The sequence below is a fragment of the Danio rerio genome, chromosome 17 (genome assembly GCF_049306965.1).
Source record: "Danio rerio strain Tuebingen ecotype United States chromosome 17, GRCz12tu, whole genome shotgun sequence".
In the NCBI taxonomy this organism is placed as follows: Eukaryota; Metazoa; Chordata; class Actinopteri; order Cypriniformes; family Danionidae; genus Danio; species Danio rerio.
In genome coordinates, this window is record NC_133192.1 from 50,544,807 (window position 1) to 50,566,052 (window position 21,246).

The window sequence follows — 21,246 nt, forward strand, 5'->3', positions numbered from 1 at the left end:
AGCACAAAGACATGCAGTATATGTGAATTGAATAAGCTAAATTGGCCGTTGTGAATGTGTGTGAATGAGTGGGTATGGATGTTTCCCATTACTGGGCTGCGGTTGGAAGGGCATCCTCTGCATAAAACATGTATAAGTTGGCGGTTTATTCGCTGTGGCGACCCCTGATAAATAAAGGGACTAAGCTGTAAAGAATATGAATGGATGTGGATGGTTGTCAGTTTCCAACATTTTTCAAAATGCCTTCTGTTGTGTTCAACAAAGAACCACACTAGGGTAGTTTTTAACTTTTTGGGAACTTTCTTTTTAATTGACTTAATAACAGAAATGATTTCTTATATATATATATATATATATATATATATATATATATATATATATATATATATATATATATATATATATAATTTTTTTTATTATTTATTTATTTTTTATTTTTATTTTATTTATTTATTTTTTTGATAAAGATATGTTGGATGTAAAATATAAAGTAGTAAGCATTATTTGATTTGTTGTGTTTACTCTTTTTATTTTATGGCGGCACGGTAGCTCAGAAATTAGCACTGTTGCTTCGTAGCAAGAAGGCCGCTGGTTTGAGTCCCGGCTGGACCAGTTGACATTTCTGTGTGGAGTTTGCTTGTTCTCCTAGTATTCAAGTGGGTTTCCTCCAGGCGCTCCAGTTTTCCCCACAGTTCAAAGACATGCGCTATAAATGGATTAACTAAGTTGTCCGTAGTGCATAAGTGTGAATGAGTGTATGGATGTTTCCCAGTACTGTGTTGCAGCTGGAAGGGCTTCTGCTGTGTAAAAGATATGCTGGAATAGTTGGTGGGTTATTCTACTGTGGAGACCACTGAAATAGAGACTAAGCTGAAGGAAAATAAATGATTGTTTACTCTTTTGATTAAATCTATTCATTAAAAATTTCTGATTTTACAGTCAAACTGTACTGTAAGTACAATAAAGGTAGTGTAAGATTCAATTATATTTCCAAATCCTTGTCTAGTACACTGGTCGATTTGTAGGAACATTTAAAGTGATAGTTTATCCCCAAAAATGAAAATTGTCATTTAATCACACTTCACTTCTTCCAAACTGAATGATTATTGAACAGTTTTGAAAAAAAAAAAGAAAAGTTGACTAAATAGTTAAGATTAGCAACTGACTTACATTGTGTTTTCCTCCCTAATTATGGAAGAGAGTGGGAACGTCATCTGTCTAGTTACTGACAAAATTCTAAAGATCTTTTATGTAAAAAAAAATGGATAAAAACTTGTAGTTTGGAAATATAGTTGAAGTCACAATTATGTGAATTTTCTATAATATTCTACAATATGTTTTCTTCTGGAGAAAGAAATTTTTTATTTTGGCTAGAATAAAATCAGTTTTTGATTAAAAAAAAATAATAATTTTAGGGTCAAAATTATAAGCCTTTTTAAGCAATACATTTTGTCCAGAACAAACCATCCTTATACAATAACTTGCCTAATTACCCTAACCTGCCTAGTTAACCTAATTAACCTAGTTTAGCCTTTAAATGTCACTTTAAACTGAAAACTAGTATCTTGAAAAATATCTAGTAAAATGTTATGTAGAAATGACTGATTAAAACTATTAGGCTATGTTTAGAAATGTCTTGAAGAAATCTTCTCTCCCTTAAACAGAAATTGGGGTAAAATATTCATTCATTCATTTTCTTCTTGGCTTGGTCCCTTTATTAATATGGGGTCGCCACAGCGGAATGAACCGCCAACTTATCCAGCATATGTTTTTCACACAGCGGATGCTCTTCCAGCCGCAACTCATCTCTGGGAAACATCCAAACACACTCATTCACACTCCTACACTATGGACAATTTAGCCTATCCTATTCACCTGTACCACGTCAAACAGAGCACCCGGAGGAAACCCACGCGAACGCAGGGAGAACATGCAAAGTCCAGGGGGAAAATATACATGATGCTAATAATTCAGGAGGGCTAATCATTCTGAACTATATACAATAATTATATGAATAAATATAATAATTATTCAACTTTATATACAAAAACACTACAGTGGTAAGTCTAAACAATTGTTTTGACAAATTTTAACCTTAAATGTGCTTATCAGAGATTCTCAAAACATTCCTTTAACAAGGTTTACCCCATTCATTACAAAATACAGTCATACCAGGTGATCTTTAGCATGTCAAAGATGCATTTATCTTATGCATTTAAAGGATAAATTTATTGTATAAGATACAAGTGTTCAGTTAAAATTTAGGTTAACTGATAATATACAAAAACATAGAGATATCACTGAAAATACATATAATAAATGAACTTTGAGAAAATTACTTCTTATGAAAGTGTTCACCATATAAACTCTCTATGATGTAAAAGTTTTTCACGTGTCTAGTTGTAAACATCTTACAAAATAAACAACTTTAAATCATAAGAACAGCATATTGTGATGATCAATGATAAATGTGAAGATCTAACCTAGAAAAAAAGACATTTCCCAACTTTTTGCAAACAAAATCCTAAAGAAGCAGCGTCACTTGAAATGTGCAGACCTTTGTATTAATATGAATTCTCTTAATCTAATTTTGAAATGATGTACAGTAGTTTAACAAGTAAATATTCATTCAGACAAAGTCAAATCCTTCACAGAATGTACAATAACAAACTACAGTACTTCATGCCAGTACTCACAGAGAAACTACCATGTCTATAAGCTCTTTTTTCATGTCAACACTCGTCATATGGTGGTGGGTTGCTGTCCTGTGTTGCTTTACGGCTGCGTAAATACTGCACCAGTATCAATACAGCAGAAACAGCCACTACTAGAAATATTATCAGCCCAATATATTTTCCAGGAGTCGATAGGGCTCCCTTTGCTATAAAATTAGGCGATGGGGTTGTGAACGGGCCTACTGGACTATTAAATGGAATAGGATCGAGAGTGCATTTAGTTTTGTTAACGAGTACGTAAGGGTCAAAGCAAGCACATTTATAACTTCCTATGGTATTTTCGCACATCTGTGCGCAGTCATGATTTGATTCACATTCATCAATATCTTCGCACTTACTGTCGCTTTTAACAAAACCAACTGGGCACCAACAGGCCGATCCGCTTCTCACACACAACGCGTCACACACTTTTGTTGCGCAATATAAATCGCAGCGTCGTGGATCTCGTGCGTTGGGACGAAATCCTTCCTTGCACGAACACCTGTATGCGTTTTTTTTCAAAGCAGTGCATTGCTGTTCACAGGGCGCAAACATGCACTTCGCGTTATCCACGATGACCACGTTTTCTCTGCAAAAATCCCCTTGAGAGTCTCCACAATAATAGCCATCCATTATTTCGGCGCACGATCTCACTGTTTGCTGTCGGTCGTTGGACACAGACACGCAGAGGGGAACGCACGATAATCCGGTCTCCGAGTTGGTGAACTCCATGGCTGAATTAATCGTTCCATTAAAACACTTGCTCTGAGTAGGGTGTAATCCTACCCAAAAGTGTCCGATCGTGTTATCAACCAAATAGTCCATAACTTCCTCCGATGAGTTCGCCAGGGTAGAGAGTCGGCCGCCTCGCTGTTTGCATTTCTCTTGAGCCGTTTGGAAGTCCACCGGCATTTGGAAGATGTTAGCACAGTGTTTCAGATTCTTTGAGCAAGCACAGTCCTGTTCCAAACCAGCACAAGACGAAATTAACACGACAAACAAAATCGTTTGTTTACAAGGATCCATCCTAATTTGACTTTTTTTGTACACTTTTTTTGCTAATTTGTACACAAGCTGCACACAGATTTGGAGGTCTAAGTCTGAATGCCCATTTTGAAAACCCATTCCAGAGATAGAGGTAAACATAGGAAGGAAACCCCGCCTGAGTGACTGGAGAAATATTCCGTATTAACAAGTCACAGGCTTTTTCTTAATGGGGTGGTGGTAGGATACAGCACATGGTCCTATGAAGTTAAAGAAAATGACTCATTAATATGATTGGCCCTGGGAGAGAACATTCATTCATTCATTCATTCAATTATTCATTCAGAAGCCATAACAAATTTGAACCAGTTGAGTGTAAACAAAACAGGGAATAAACAAAAGAGGGACTACAGGGAATTGATTACTTTGACATGAATAGCCCAGTTTTAGATAATTAATACCATTTACTTAATTAAAGAAATGTTTTAAACAATAGAAGCATTTAGATGAAGCTTTATTTGGGCCACAAAAATGTACAGAGATAAAAAACAATGGCAGTTGAATAGGAGTTGAATTTTGTGCTTTTACTCAAATTAATGTCTCAGGATAGATTAATTTCTGACAGCTATAGCATATGTACATACATTTCTTGGATAAAAGACAGTGTGAATAAAATCTATCATTATTTGTTGAAAGAAATACAAAGTTCAGTCAAACATTGTCCAAATAAAACTCTTAATATCCTGTGAAATTATAGGCTATCACAATTAAGAAACAAAGAACAGTAATTACAGGAATCGCATTTAATAATTCAAATGGTAAAAAGTGTACTTCTGTTGTATTGGGGTTTTGTTATGTGTAATTATTTATTCTACATGGATGATAAATGATCATTCTAGAATTTTAATTTTGATGAACAGAATGCACAAAATGATTCTGAAGTCTGAACTGTGTAAAACAGGCAAATGTGAAACACTGAATCAAACTTTGTGCATACAGGTGTGAATGAACCACACTAAAAAACAATTATACTTTGAACCACCTTTAAAAAATGAATTTGCTACAGCTAAAATGTATTTGTAGTTTATTATGTTGAAGCTTAATGGTTGAAGTATAATGTAACTTTGATTTAACCTTAAAATTTTATTTAAATCAAATATATTTATTGTTTTAAAGAAAAAAAATACACTCACACAAAGTAAAAATATTGTTTACTATGCAGAGTGTATTTAGCGTAGATCCCTCCTACATCAAGGTTTATCTTGGATTTACTCTTTTTTTATCTATACAAAAAAGTATAGATTTGCTTTGGACCACCATAAAAAAAACTGTAATTTGTTACACCTAAATTAATAATTTTCCCTAATTATCGCTTTGACGTATTTTAATAAAATAAAATGTATTTTAATTTTAATCTAAATATTTATTTGACCCAAAGAGAAAAAATACATAGACTAAAATATTGTTTTATAGTTTTATAGACCATGCATTAATTCAATTACTTTGGTTAAACTTAAAACCTAAATTTATATATATATATATGTCACTTGACATGAAACCAGCTGGTTTAAAGAGAAAACACTACTTTTGAGAAAACCCAATGCTTTAAATTTTTCCTAGGGGCATGATTTTTTTGCTTTAAGGCAAATTACATAAAACAGATTAAGACCAGAACCATTTTTTTTCACTTATACTGCTGAAAAAAAAAAAACAACAACGTGTAAATCAGCCTAGGCCTGTTGATTAATTTAACCTGGTCAACCAGCCTGGTCTTTGAAGGGTTTTGGCTATTTTTATTCTGGTTTTAGCCATTTCCTTCAAGGTTTTAGCTAGTCAGGCTGGGAGATGGCCAGCTAAAACCAGCCTATGCAGGGAGCCCAGCCAAAACCAGTGAAAACTTAAACAAATGACTTTGACTTGTTACAATTTAATGAATTGATTTGACAAACTTAATTTATGACAGTTTTCAGTAAAAAAATATTTAGTTCTTTTAGGTGTAACAAGTTTTAATAATTTACTGTATGTAATACAATATTAATAATACTTTTATTACAATATAAATAATTTCCTTCCCATGATAATATAAAACTTTTATGGCAAGTACAAGTGAACAATACTTGTAATTGCCATTTGTTACACCTAAAATAATTAACTTAACTCATCACTGAAAACTGTCATAAATTATGTTTGTCAAGCTTAATTCATTTAATTTTAACAAATCATGGTAATTAAGTTTTGAATTAGTTTTCAAAACCAGGCTGGAAATGGCCAAAACCCCTCTAAAACTAGGCTGGTGGTCAACCAGCTAAAACCCCCAGCAGCTTATGCTAGTTTAACCTGTTTTTTTCAGCACGTTAATCCAATTTACAAATGTACTTTGAATGAAAGACAACTTTTTTTCAGTGCACTGAATCAAACTTTGTGCATACGATACAATATCTATGCTCGCATTTGGCCGTTGTTTAGTCTGTAATTACTCCTGTTGCTCTTTTTCTGCTCGCTGTCCAACCCAGATGAAACCCAGCAGTAGTTGTCAGCTGTGGCATTTTTCAAAGTGTTTCTTCTTGAACGTTTCCATCGGTAGATGACAAAAGCGGATGCGATCACAATGAGCACAATCAATGGAACAGCAGAACCCAAGACGCAAACCAAAATCCAAGAACTTCCGAGAAACGTTCTTGATTTAATAGAATCTGTTTTAGTGTTTGTCTTGTTAAGTGAAGCTGGGTTTACTGTTGTCACTCCAAATCCGTCAGGTAACTGAGTCAAGCTGGTTATGATTGATTCTTTAAGAGCTGGAGTGATTTGTGCTCTCTCTGTGGGGTTCGGGACGCAGCTGATGCCATTATTAGCCAAAGTGAAGTGTTCCCTGCAGGAACACTCGAAACTACCAAACGTGTTGGTGCAAATGTCTTCACATGGTTTACCAAGAATACATTCATTGACATCAATACAAATCCCTCTATCGTCAGCTAATAAAATGTAACCTGCGTGGCAATAGCAAGAGAATGAGCCCTCTGAATTCAGACAGCCCTGCTCACATTTGAGTTCAGTGCACTCGTCCACGTCTTCACATTTGCCAGCAACGAGCTTGAAACCAGGATGACAGTCACAACGATAACTTCCAGGCGTGTTTTGACACCAGTGGTCACCGCAGATTTCTTCACTACATTCATTGATATCGACGCAGCTGATGTTGTCTCCAGACAAACGAAAGCCCTCCGCGCATGCGCAGGAGTATCCAGTGGCTGTCGGTAGACACTTGAACTCACAAGGTAAATTTTCGCAGTTGTCTTTGGCAGCACAGCTAACTTTATCATCCATCAGGTGATAACCTTCGCGACATTCACAACGAACACCCCCTCCTGCGGTCACCGAGCAAAGCTGCTCACAGCCTCCGTTTTTAAGTTCGCAACTTCTTTTTTCCGGTGCGCAAAAGCGCTCAGAATTTGTCCAGTCAAACGGACCATCTTGGTTGCTGCAAAATGAGATAATAGGCATCTCCGACCCAACGCATTGTACTTCAGCCCATGTCCCGTGCGGTATCATCACCAGCCGTTCATCAAGAGTGAGCGGTTCTGATAAAAACGGAAGGTTGTATTTAATTTCACTCTGTTCTTCCAGCACTATAGGTCTGCACATGCCTTTGGAAAGAAATTTGCACATGTAAAACGCGCGGTCTCGACACGAGCCGTCTGTCCATCTGAGATCATCCGCCAGAGAAATGGACACGCATCTTTTTTCCGTACACGTCCTCAAAGGCTTCTTCTTCCAGTAGGAATATTGCGAATCCTCTGGCTCTGAAGTCCACCTGAAGCCGTGCAGCTCCTCCGTGGAGTCAGTGCAGCGCCTTTTCTGCAAGGAAAGTCCGATCCAAAGTTTAGAGCTGAAGACGCGCTCTTTCTCGCCTTCTGCCGCCGCTGCCAAAACCGCAGATTTAACGCTCTGGAGTTCATCGTCATTTCTCATGGTGACCAACTTGCCTCCATTGTCAATACAGTTTTTGGAAGCCTTTTCAAAATGTTCCTTTTCCAAATGCAATGTAAGGCAAGCCTCGGCTGTGCAGGTAGTGCTCACTCGACTGGTCCCGCCGACGATTAAAAAAGAGGAGAACATCACAATCAGCACCCGCATCATCCCGTCACTCTCATACTACTCGCTTTAGGAAGAAAATATCCAGTTTATCTCAGAGAATGGAGAAAGATTCGTCCGTAGGCATTCCAGGCACCAAAACAACACACACACTGATGCATCCTGTTTAGCGAATAACCTTGAACGGAAATCATTGTGAGCAGCGGACTTCGTTTGTCTCTTCTAAGGGGCAAGTTCCTGCCGCCAAACAAAAAACAACTGCACTCGCTTCTTATTGTTTTGACTATCCCAGATGTATCAACCCATGTCAGCTTAATGGCAGTATAGTCCAGTTTTAGATTTAGACCGATTTAGATTTTGTAAGAGCTTTTTAAAGACTAGATTAATTAGAGTGGCTATCAGCTACACTTGTTCAGTAAGATATAAATATTAAAACATCGTTTTCTGATGTAGAATAAATTGCCACAATTAAGCTATTACACAAACAATTATTTTTGTAAACAAATCTTACAAGAGAATGACATGTATTTTCATAAAGTATGATTACAGAAAAAGTGAACCGTTGTGAAATAGGATCTTATCAATTCATTCTCCACACATTTACAAATATTTTGATTGGTCATTTCACAAATCTGGTGACTTGGTGGCTCACTCAGTGGTTAGATCTATCGCCTCACAGCAAGAAAGTTGCTGGTTTGAGTCCCTTCTGAGCAGTTGACATTTTTGTATGAAGTTTGTATGTTCCCCCCATTTTGGTGTGGGCTTCCTCTGGGTGCCCTGGTTTCCCCCACAGTCCAAAGACATAGGTGAATTGAACTAAATTGGTCATAGTGTATGTGTGTGAATATAAGTGTGTGTGTGGATGTTTCCGCGTACTGGGTTGCAACTGGAAGGGCATCCACTGTATAAAACATGTTAAATTGACAGTTCATTCCACTGTGGCAGCCCCTGATGAATTAAGGGACCCAGCCGAAGGCAAATGGATAAATAATATAATATTAATAATAATAATAATAATAATATTTCACTAATCTGATATGACACATTTAAAAAAAAATTATATATATATATATATATATATATATATATATATATATATATATATATATATATATATATATATATATATATATATATATATATATTTCTACCATTATTGTCCTTGTAAATGGCTCTCTATTTAGCAGTAAAAAATATGAAACAAAACAAACTTTTTTTTTTTTACCCAATGGTTGGGTTTGTCCATGTTTTACTCAAATATGGGTTGAAACAACAAAGCATTCGTCACATACAAAACACAACACAATACAACAGCTAGAAAAAGAAGGGAAACATTTATTCATTCATTTTCTTTTTGACTTAGTCCCTTCATTAATCTGAGGTCGCTACAGTGGAATGAACCACCAACTTATTGAGCATATGTTTTACACAGTGGGTGTCCCTCCAGCTGCAACCCATCACTTGGAAACATCCATACACTCTCATTCACATACTGTACATACACTGCGGCCAATTTAGCTTACCCAATTCAGGTTTACCGCATGTCTTTGGTCTCGTGGGGGAAACCGGAGGATATACGTGAATGTTTGATATGAAGCATTACTTAAACTGACACATAATGTAAAAGTAACCCCAAATACAGACTATAAAACATTTCAGTTTGGTTAAACTTAAACTCAAGATCACCAGCTGCCTTGAAAATGTGAGTCAGCTCAACTTTGAGAAATTCTTTGTTTCAAATTAAGATGATGAGTTTTAGTTAAATACATTGTGAATGTTAAGTTGACTCACATTTTCACTGAGAACTTGAGTTTGCAAGTTTAACCAAGTGTAATATTTTACCACAAAAGGCTAGTCTATATTCTTGTCTATATTTTACACAGAAACAAATGCACAGCTTGTCTTTCTATTGTGTCTATTGTCTGCTTGTTGCTGATAAATCAGGCCAAGGATCATATCCTGTGTTTGTGTTGAGCAGGGCAGCTCCTGTATTTGAATGGGGGGAAATGACCTAAGACACCCTTCCGGTGGGCCCTTTAGACCCTTGTATGATAGAAGTGACTTTTTTTTAGTCATCAGGAACAGGGCTCTTTTCCCCTATGTTATGTAGAGGGCTGTAACTTAAGCGGAAAACATTAAGTTTCTTTTAAACTGTGACATGGAAGATGATAAATTATGGAACTTAATAAAATGAAGTACACCTAATTGAAATGCATTTATAAAACACAGTAACACTTTACAACAACAGTACATGAATAATGATGTATTAATATGTAAACTAAACATTACTTTATTATGAATTAATGATGAGTTAAGGTATGCACTAATCATGAATTAACTTTAATTACAACATGAGTCACGTGAGTTCATATTTAAATAACGACTACCTTAATTACTTGTTAGTACATGTTGTTAACTAATGTAATAATTAACATTTAAGTTTACGCTAAATGTAACCAACATGAACTCATGAGCTGTAAATGTATAATTACGTCATGACTTTACTTGGAGGGGCACATCACTATTAACTCATTCTTAACTACTCATGAACTTCACGCTGATGTTGACAGAACACGTTTCTATTGTTATTCAGTGTAAACTCACTAGTTGGACGTGCATAAGGAGTTCATGAGTATGGGTTAATGATGATGTGCCACTCCAAGTAAAGTCACAACATAATTATACATTAACATATCATGAGTTCATCATGGTTAAATTAAGCATAAACTAATATAGTAATTAATACATTAATTAACAAACAATCATATACTAACAAGTAATTAAGGTAGCTGTTATTCACACATGAACTCATGTGAATCATGTTATAGTTACATTTAATTCATGATTAGTGCATACCTTAACTCATTATTAGTTCATAATAAACTAATGTTTAGTTTACATATTATTACATCATCAAAGTGTTACCTAAAACCTTAAAACAGAGATGCCCAAACTAGGGTCCGTGGGCCAAATGTGGCTCATGATAACCTTTAATTCGGCCCACCATGCCATTTAAGAAAAGAAGGAGAATGATGGGGATGGTTAAGAGATTGTCATTTCTAACTTAATGTAATACTTTGTTTTTATTGTAGGGCATCACAGTGGCGCAGTGGGTAGCACAATCAGTTAGAAGGTCACTGGTTCAAGCCTCGGCTGGGTCAGTTGCCATTTCTGTGTTTAGTTTTCATGTTTTCCTGATGATTGTGTAGATATTTTCTGGGTGCTCCGGTTTCCTCCACAGTCCAAAGACGTGGTATAGATGAATTGGGTAAGGTAAATTGTCCGCAGTGTGTATGGATGTTTCCCAGTAATGGGTTGCAGCTGGAAGGGCATCCTCTGCGTAAAACATATGCTGGATAAACTTGCGGTTCATTATGCTGTGGCAATTTCAAATTATTAAAGGGACTAAGCTGAAAAGAAAGCTGTTCAATAAAATAGGTCAGGGGAGGTTTTTGTTTAAGGTTTAACATATTAGCAATTTATTGGATACGGATGAATAATTCCATTCACAGAATTCTGGTATTCTCAATACAAAGTTGCATTCAGGAGATGCACACCTTTTTATTTCCTGACTTCAACTTATATAGGCGGCTGATATTAACAGGTGGAGTTCAGTAAAATTTGTCACTTGTCCATCATTCTCCAGTCCTCCATTGGCCGCACCCATACATACTTCCTCTTTTTCTACCAATTCTCTACACAACATTAAAAAACACAAGACTTGCAAATTCTGTGCTCAAAGGAAGTTTTGCTGCAAGTAGTATTTATCTAAAATGCTTCATTAGAATGCAAAACATATCAGACTCAAAAAAAAGTTCTGTTAATACACCACCTCCAAGCAACACAAATACAACTGTTTTTTAAAAGAAAGAGACTTCCTAACTCTAAAAATAACTAACTGAAATGAAATGTTTCAATTAAATGTTTGAAACAAATAAGATTTTTGCTTAAATGTGTGTACAATTATCTGACGCATAGAAGACAATGCAGAAAGATCAGTGAGCAAATGAAGGCAAAGGCAGATTCTGCTTGACGAGCGTATTCAGCATTGAACTCCACTATTGTAAATGTGATTGTTCATGTTTTTATTTCATTCATTCATTCAATCATTTTGTTGTCGGCTTAGTCTTTTTATTAATCCAGGGTCGCCACAGAGGAATGAACCGCCAACTTATCCAGCACATTTTTACACAGTGATTGCCCTTCCAGCTGCAACCCATCTCTGGAAAACTTCCACACCCACACCCACACACTCATACACTACGGACAATTTAGCCTACACACACACACACACACACTCTCATACACTACAACTAGCCAACCCAATTTATCTGTACCGCATGTCTCTGGACTTTGGGGGAAGCACCTGGAGGAAACCAATGCGAACGCAGGGAGAACATGCAGACTCCACACAGAACGCAGGGGGAACATGCAAACTCCACACAGAAACGTCAACTAAGCCGAGGTTCGAATCAGCGACCTATCGACCTTCTTGCTGTGAGGCGACAGCACTACCTACTGCTCCCTGTTTTTATTTCAGTAAGTTATAATTAAAACGATTATACTGCATTAGTTAATACCAATTAAAGTCATGTTTTCTATTTATTTTTCAAGATTGTGAAAAAAATTGGAAATTACCCATGGTGACTTTAATGTAATATAGATTGGTATGATTAACTTCTGCCCACAGCTCTCATTGATTTTTGGTTTTTGGCGCTTAATACGAAAGGGTTTGGGCACCCTTGCTTTAAAACTTTTAAAACAGAATTAATTAAAAAAATAATAATAATGAAATTAAATCAAAATATTAATTCATTTTCTTGTCAGCTTAGTCCCTTTATTAATCCAGGGTCGCCACACGAAAATGAACCGCCAACTTATCCAGCAAGCTTTTACCAGCGGATGCCTTTCCAGCCGCAACCCATCTCTGGGAAACTTCCACACCCACATTCACACACACTCATACACTACGGACAATTTAGCCTACCCAATTCACCTGTACTGCATTTCTTTGGATTGTGGGGGAAACCGGGGCACCCGGGGGAAACCCACGCAAACGCAGGGAGAACATGCACACTCCACACAGAAGCACCAACTGAGCCGAGGATCGAACCAGCGACCCAGTGACCTTCTTGCTGTGAGGCGACAGCACTACCTACTGCACCACTGCGTCGCCTCTAAATCAAATTAAGTTAATAAAATTAATCTCAATAAATAATGTCAGTATTTGTCCAAATATTACCCGAATGTCTGTCTTTTACAACAAAATAAGATAGGTGGACAAAAAAAAAGACGCTGTCCCATGAGCGCTAATTGTAGTTTTGTAAACAGACAGTTTCCTTCCTGTTTTTGGAGTTCATACTTATCTGTTATCTCTGTTTGTTCTTTTGATTTTTTCCCCTCTTCATGTAGTTTTGCATCTGGCTGCTGCATTGTAAAAAACAAAATAAAGTTGACTCAACTTAAAATTTTAAGGCAACAAACTTCAAGACATTTTTTGAGTTGACTCAACTTTCAACCCAATTACTGCACTTGACTTGATTAAGGTTGAGTAAATTCAGTGTTTATGTCCAAGTTTGTTGCCCTAAAATTTTAGGTTGAGTCAACTTTGTTTTGTTTTTTTACAGTGTTGCACCAGTTGAATAAATGAAATGTTGAGCTGGATCTACGCATACACTTTTATTTAAATTCTTCTTATTTAAAAAAAGAAAAACCCAGAAAGTAAATAACTCAGGAACTAACCAAAGACTAACCAAGACTAGAAATTCAGGACTAACAAAGACTAGAAAATACAAGAGCACTAAAATTAAGTATATAGAATATTTCTATTTCTATGCTATTAAAAAAAACTAATTATATATATATATATATATATATATATATATATATATATATATATATATATATATATATATATATATATATATATATATATATATATATATATATAAATTCGTGAATTGTTAAAAATTTCTGTATTGCAGGAATTTCAATGCAGGTCAAAAAGCACAATGTGGAGTATAACATTCATTTGGAAGATGGTTATGGAAGCTGGTGACACTTTATTTTAGTTTTTTGTTTTAAGTACAGAGTAATATTAATTAAGATGGCCATTCATATGATGTACTATATGATTAGAATTAGGTTTTTGGTTAAATGGAACAGGATACCGTAAAATAAAGTGTAACCACATCACTATTCATTTCAGAGTGTTATGATGATGGGATGGACCCTTACTTCAAATTCATTAGTTTAGTGTCAGTGACCTCTGGTGGACAACTGCTGACATGACGCCTCTGTGAAAAAGTTCAGAGAAATTAATGTGCATTTTATGTAGAATTAAAACAACGATGACATTTAGCGGAATTTAGTTTTTTATATGAGGAAATGTTAATCATTGTTCTGTTTATAGAAATGAAAGAAGAAGCTATAAGCGTGCAATATAAATTCTGCTACAAACTTATGGTTATACTAATATTAATATGTACAGAAAAATAAGATAAGATCCCTACAGAAATGCATACAAGTAGATGTATTTTGCATTGCATTTTCGAATTGTGTTTACTTTAGTCACAGAACAGTAAAATAAACATTTTGATTTGTTTAATAATAACTAATAATAACAACAATATTTTAATAATCCAATTGATCATTCATTCATTTATTCATTTTCTTTTTGGCTTGGTCCCTTTATTCATCAGGGTCACCACAGTGGAATGAACCACCAACTTATCCAGCACATGTTATACACAGAGGATGCCCTTCCATCTACAACCCAATACTGGGAAACATCCATACACACTCATTCACAAACATACACTAAGGCAAATTTTGGTTTCTTCAATTCTCTTATACCATGTCTTTGGACTATGTGGGGAAACCAGAGCACCTTGAAGAAGCCCACGCAATCACGGTGAGAACATGCAAACTCCACACAGAAATGTCAACTGACCCAGCTGGGACTCGAATCAGTGAACTTCTTGCTGTGAGGTGATAGTTCTAACCATTGAGCCACCGTGCCACCCCTAAAATTCAATAATAATAGTAACTGGTAAATTAATAGTAAATTCGTATGAATTTGAAATTTCTCATGTTTTCCAATTAGTTTTTTAGTGATGATAATATTTAGGGATTTGGTTATTTAATTGCTGTCAGAAATTAGTGTATATTTCTTGCAATTACCAGTTCCAGCTCCCCGAACTACACCACCCACAATCCCTTGCACTCATTACACACTCACATACACACCTGATACAGATAACCCCAGACTCTGATTAGACCTGCAAGACATTACAGACACATTTATAATCACCACACACAACTTCACTCATAGTTTTTTATTGCAATTTTAGAACACACAAGGGCAATGACATAACATTACACTGACATCAAAACAAATACAATATATAAAGAAATATAAAATAATTTGAATCATTCAAAGACAAGATTTAAGGCTTTAAGATAATTTACAATTAGTTCTTCTTTGATATTTCCTCTTTTATGGTAGACAGGTAAGGACCTATTTCTATTTTAAATTGAGTAACATTTGTTTTTTTTTTCACAGCTAATTTACATTTATAAATATTTTTTTCCTTATATAATAAGCAAGTTATCAAAATACCAAGTTTTGAAATCAACAGCATTCTCATTAAAAAAAAAAAAAAAAAAAAAAAAAAAAAAAAAATATATATATATATATATATATATATATATATATATATATATATATATATATATATATATATATATATATATGTATATATATCTTTTGCTTTGAATTTCTTTGATTCACACCAAAATAATTGTATTAATACAATCATAAAAAAAATGAACAATACTTTCCTCTTTAGCATTACAGAAAAAAAAAAAACATTTTAGATCAACATGCTTATAAAATACCTTTTGTTTCTCAGGATAAATATGATGAACAATTTTAAATCCTCTCTAATTTTATTTGTTATACAAAAATGTCTGGAGATGTTTAAAGTCTTGTTCACAACTTCACTTATTGCTCAGTCTTGTTTCATGTTATGGACATTTCCCAGTGTTGCTGCTTGCTGGTTTCCTTGTTCCTGTGTTTATTCCCCCTGTCATGTTATGCTTTTGGACTGTACTGGATTTCTGATTGTGTTCTTCCTGCCCCAACCTTTGCCTGCATTTTGGAATAATATTGTATTATCACTTATTATGTTATTTGACCCCTGCCTGTTTTGACCATTCTTTAATAGATCCTCACCTCCATTGTCACGTCCCTGTTTGTAACAATAGTATTAGTTGGCTTTAAACAGTCACTTCCTCCACTGCAGCCAGAATATCCCAGTCCCAGCTACACAGTCCTGATATCACACCCATTTTATAGCATTAACTTCCATACAGCTTAAAGTGACATTTAAAGGTAAACAAGGTTAATAACTAGGCAGGTTAGGGTAAGACAAATTATTGTATAACGATGATTTGTTCTGTAGACTATCGAAAAATAATATAGCTTAAAAGAGCTAATCATTTTGATCTTTTTTTTTTACTTTTATTTATTTATTTATTTGTTTTTTTTTTTTTACATTTTTTTAGAGAACAACCCCAACAATTTAAGGAATACACAACATGAAATAATATTAATTTATAATGAAATTGTAAAATATTACAGTAATTTGCAAATTACTCAATTACAGTAAATTGTGTATTTGTAATGTTTACATTTGTAAAACTTTACATCACTGATTACGAGTTATACTAAAGAAATCTGCGATCAACAACAGATCCTCTTTACAGCACTTCTCAAATTGTTCAAGTGTGGGTGCAATTTGTAAATCGATCTAGTTCAACTTTTGACGTACTTACAAAACCACGTACTTTCCCTCCTAAAAGCCCCAGGCAAAGGATTAATTTAATGACACTTGAATGGTTGTGCTTTATCTGTGAAAATTTTGGGAGTCTCAATAGAGAAGTGAAAACATAAGACGAGTCCCCAAGTTCATGTTACGACCCATCTAGGACGTAATATTCACATACACTTTACCTGCACTGTCTTTAGGACGACGAGTCTATCATTGACTGATTAACTGTGTAACATTAAACATCTCATTGTGTCAACTGCTGGTAATGGTGTAGTACAAGTACATTCCAAAAACAACATTTGCATGTTCACAGCCATTATAAATTCTTACTGCTTGACCTTTTTAAACTACTCATCTTTTTTTATGCAGCTACAGCACGTGATCTGACCTGACTGGCGTTTATTTGCATACACAGTTCTGACACATTGATTTAAATACCTGAGCAGTTCTACCTGTCACAAGTGTTAACTAATTACGCACTCAAGTTACTCCAGGCCAAGTTAAAAATGCTCTGATGTTTTTTTGTCATGGTTGTCATCATATATATATATATATATATATATATATATATATATATATATATATATATATATATATATATATATATATATATATATCAAACATAGATTAATCATATTCGTAAGTAAATTCATTACAACTAATACAAACTGTAATTCGTGATCATTAATGCTAAAACTCTACATGATAACTAACTCAAATCAAGTTCAGACAGGATCATGTGGTTTCTGCTGCATCAAAGGCATTTTTGAGGCCTCACATGAACGCTGTAAATAAGAGGCAGAATAAACAAATGTAGTGCATAAATAATTTTCATCCATTTTATAGAGTGTCTAGAACAGTGGTCACCTAACTTGTTCCTGGAGGGCCGGTGTCTTGCAGATTTTAGCTTCAACCCTAATCAAACACACCTGATCAAGCTAATCAAGGTCTTACTAGGTATACTTGAAACATCCAGGCAGGTGTGTTGAGGCAAGTTGGAGCTAAATTATGCAGGGACATCAGCCCTTCAGGGCGGAAATTGGTGACCCCTGGTTTAGAAAGTAAAAACAACAGTTTGACTGCTGTGAAATGGACTAGCATTTGACCCTTTATGACAAATGTGAATTTTAATTAACTTGTCAACTTTTTCTTTTCAAGTTGTTCAATTTAATGTCAATGGGTTAAGGAACACTCCACTTTATTATTATTATTATTTAATTTTTTTTTTTTTTGCAAAAGGCTTAATTTGCAAGTCCCCTATAGGTAATCTATTTGGCTAATCTCCAGATCTGATGGGAGAACTTTTAGCTTAGCTTAGCTTAGCATAAACTATTGAATCGGAGTAGACCGTTAGCATCTCTTAAAAAACGGCAAAAAAGTCTTGATAATTTTACTATTTAAAACTTGACTCTTCTGTAGTTACATCATGTGCTAAGACAGATAGAATATGATATGTATTGGATCTTTCAGGAGTAATAATCAAGGAAATTACTAAATAAAAAAACTGATTAAAAGAATTGTTAGATTAAGACTGGAGAAATAACAGCTAATGAATAATGATCCACCTCTTTCCAATGATAATAAAAATGTCTTTTTTTTGTCTAAATTTTGTCTACACTGTAAAAAATCCTGGTTGCCTTACATTTTTAAGCTGAATCAAATCAACCTTATAAGTCCATCAAACCTTTATTATGTTAAATTGTCTTCAAACAGCCTGCGGAAATTTTAAAAATTTAGAACATGGTTAACTTAGTTTATTAAGTCACAATGTGCTGTCAGGACTTATTGATCATATAATCTTTTAATGTGTATTCAATACTATTGTTTTAACTGTGTTTTTGATGGAGTAGTTTCAGCACTGGTGAACATAATCACACAACTCACTGCTTGCACTTTCTCTTTTAACAGTATGTTGGCTTTTCAAGCCACCGTAAAAATGAAATTATAAAAAATCATTTGTAAGACAAGAATGTGAAGGTTTGTATTTTTATTAACTCAATTTTACATAAAAACATTATAAACAATGGGCTGTCACATTGTGTTAGCTTAGCATTATCATCATCTGTTGAATTGTATATCTATATTGCTGCAGAATGTCCTAACAATGATTCATTTTAATTTCTTGAACAATGACTTTTGAGTTGTCTTTAATTTACTGAACTGTTATGTACCTTTATGTATTAATTCTGCTCTTTTTATTTTTAGGAAGTGTTCTGTGTGTTTGTTTTCTCTGCAGGAGGCAGCTTATTGCTCCTTGGCTTGGTCCTGCCCCTACTCCAATTGATGCCACACCCCGCCTGGTTAGCTGACTCCTATAGCTGCCTATATATTCCCTCTTTGTCACTTCCTGTTTAGCTGTTTTGAACTCACTTGGGAATGGTAGTAGTGTTGACTTTCATAGAATAAAATAGGCCCAGTATTTAGTGCATTAGCTCTCTCCCTCTGTTACACTGAAAAACTGACCTCTGTCTGTTTACTGACTACTCTCCCATTTTGGATTTGTACGCTGATTGTAAATATTTGTACATACTAAGTAGTGATGGGCAAAGCAAGGCTTCATGAAACAAATGACTTGAAGCTTCGAAATGAATGGAAAACCCGTTTCTACAGTGACACTCAGTGGTCATATTTATGTATTGCTTTGGAACAGCTTCAGAAAAGAAACAGCAAATTGTGGAATTGTACCCCACGTTGAAGTGATTTAATAAAGCAGTGAGAGTTCCTGACTCTCATGCCAAGGTAATGGGTTCGTATCCAGGGTGATGCAGCTAAAGATGTTGGTTTTTAAATGCTGTGTTGTATTGTGTTTTGTTTTAACATTGGTCTGACATCCGAATGAGCACTTTGTGAATAAATCTGTCTTGTTTTGGCCATAAAATATTAAAATTATTCAAATACATCAAGTCACAACTTGAACAAGTCTGGATTCCAACTTGGGCCATTTGCAGGACTGTTACTCTGCGCACACGCACGGCCCACTAGGCTACATGAGATGAGTTTTTTCCCGACCCTGTCAGTCAAACGCAAATTCGCTAAGTCTCGAAATGATTGATGTTTTGAATCATTTAATTCACATGACCTGGGTGTTTCGGATCATGCTTTGGTGCAGTGTTTCGCTTGCACCACTTGCACTTCGAGATCTTAGTTACTATTAGGGATGGCTGACGTCAAACTGACGTATTAACACAGTGTCAAGATCCCGAAGTGCAGGTGTTTCAAAACACTACACCAAAGCATGATCCATTTTGACGCCATTTTCTTTTGTACCTTCTGAGGGGAGTTTAGGCTCAGGTTGATCCATAGAGCTCCTCTGCTGTAGTAGCTAATGAGCAGATAGTGATTGCTCTTAAGAGGTAAGTACTTACTAGGAGCATGTCTATAGTGCCAATTTGAATTAGTCAATTAGTCAAAATAAGTTGCATGCCTTTGGATGGTGGGAGGACACCGGGGAACCTGGGAGAAATCCACATGAGCACAAGGAGATTGTGTAAAAACTGCACAGAAATGTTGGCTGGCTTGGTAAGGACTAGAACCAGTGACGTTCTTGCTGTGAGGCAACAGTACTAACCACTGGGCCACTGTACCACCAATCTAGAATGCAGAAGAAGTAGGGGTTGAAGGGGGGGGGGGTTCTTTAAAACGAAGATGGCTTATATATGAAACCTAGGGTATAATGGTTTAGGAATCGTCTGATTGGTGAATCATAAGTTGAATAATGAGGGACCAGCTGCAAGTAATCATAAGCACGTGATCCTCTCGATCCTCTGGAAATAGGGAAGTTGAACTTGGGGGCTCATCCGGGATCTGTAGCAGTTGACTTTGATATTGCTGGCAATAGTTCAAGCTCTGACTTCTTCAAACCGACTGCCAACAACTTTTCATCCATGAATGACGGTGGAACGGGATCCATGCAATCAGCTCTGTCAGATTTGAGTTCCATCTCCACAGCTCCCAAAACTTTCGGTATCTCCGAACTAGATGCATCAACCATAAACACACTCACTTCCGGTAACATCTTTTGTTTCAAGAGCTCAGTGTGCAACACCTCTTTAATTTCACTAGTGGTTAAAAGAGTACTGATAATCATACTTAAGTAGGAGTACCAATACTTGATTAAAATGTAGTGCGAGTAAAAGTATCTGTTATAAATATTATTCAAAGAATGAGTAAAAAGTATTTTCAAAAGTACTCAAGAGTAATGTGTGGTGAGTATTACGCTGTAAAAAGCGAATGTATTTACATATAATTTGTGGATGTGTGTAAACGTAACATTCTGTAGTGCATTTAGTTATTGCAGGCACACCATGTCATAAGATGTTAATATTAAGTTAGATTTAGGTTGTGATGTCAGGTGACCAGAATTCAATGTCTAAGTACAATGTTATTTTGACGTCCAATAAGGACATCAAGTGGCATTGATTTTTGGTTGATTTGAGGTTGTGTTGGAAAGAGACCAAAATCAAACATAGTGCCAACATCTTAAGCCAACGTCATATCGACCTCAAATACGGGCATTTATTTATCAGGTATGGCAACCAACTCCATCGTTTAAAAGACGTCATTGTGGTAACATCAATAGACGTTGACATTAGATTGGTTTTAGGTTGGACGTTGGATATTAA

At 35.3% G+C, this 21,246-nt stretch overlaps 1 protein-coding gene across 2 annotated transcripts; it reads right to left on the reverse strand.

Annotated features, from left to right (window-relative positions):
- Positions 1-2,179: 2,179 nt before the first annotated feature.
- Positions 2,180-7,977, reverse strand: cd93 (CD93 molecule). Of its 2 annotated transcripts, XM_073927772.1 has the most exons (2): positions 6,740-7,977; positions 2,180-3,958 (listed from the first exon to the last, which is right to left on the reverse strand). In XM_073927772.1, coding segments are annotated over exons 1-2 (1,098 nt in total). In that variant the 5' UTR covers positions 7,836-7,977; the 3' UTR covers positions 2,180-3,956. The 2 variants fall into 2 exon arrangements, with proteins under 2 accessions (XP_073783873.1, XP_005159016.1); XM_005158959.5 differs by lacking the exon at positions 2,180-3,958 and having other exon boundaries at positions 4,196-7,977.
- Between the last annotated feature and the right edge of the window lie 13,269 nt (positions 7,978-21,246).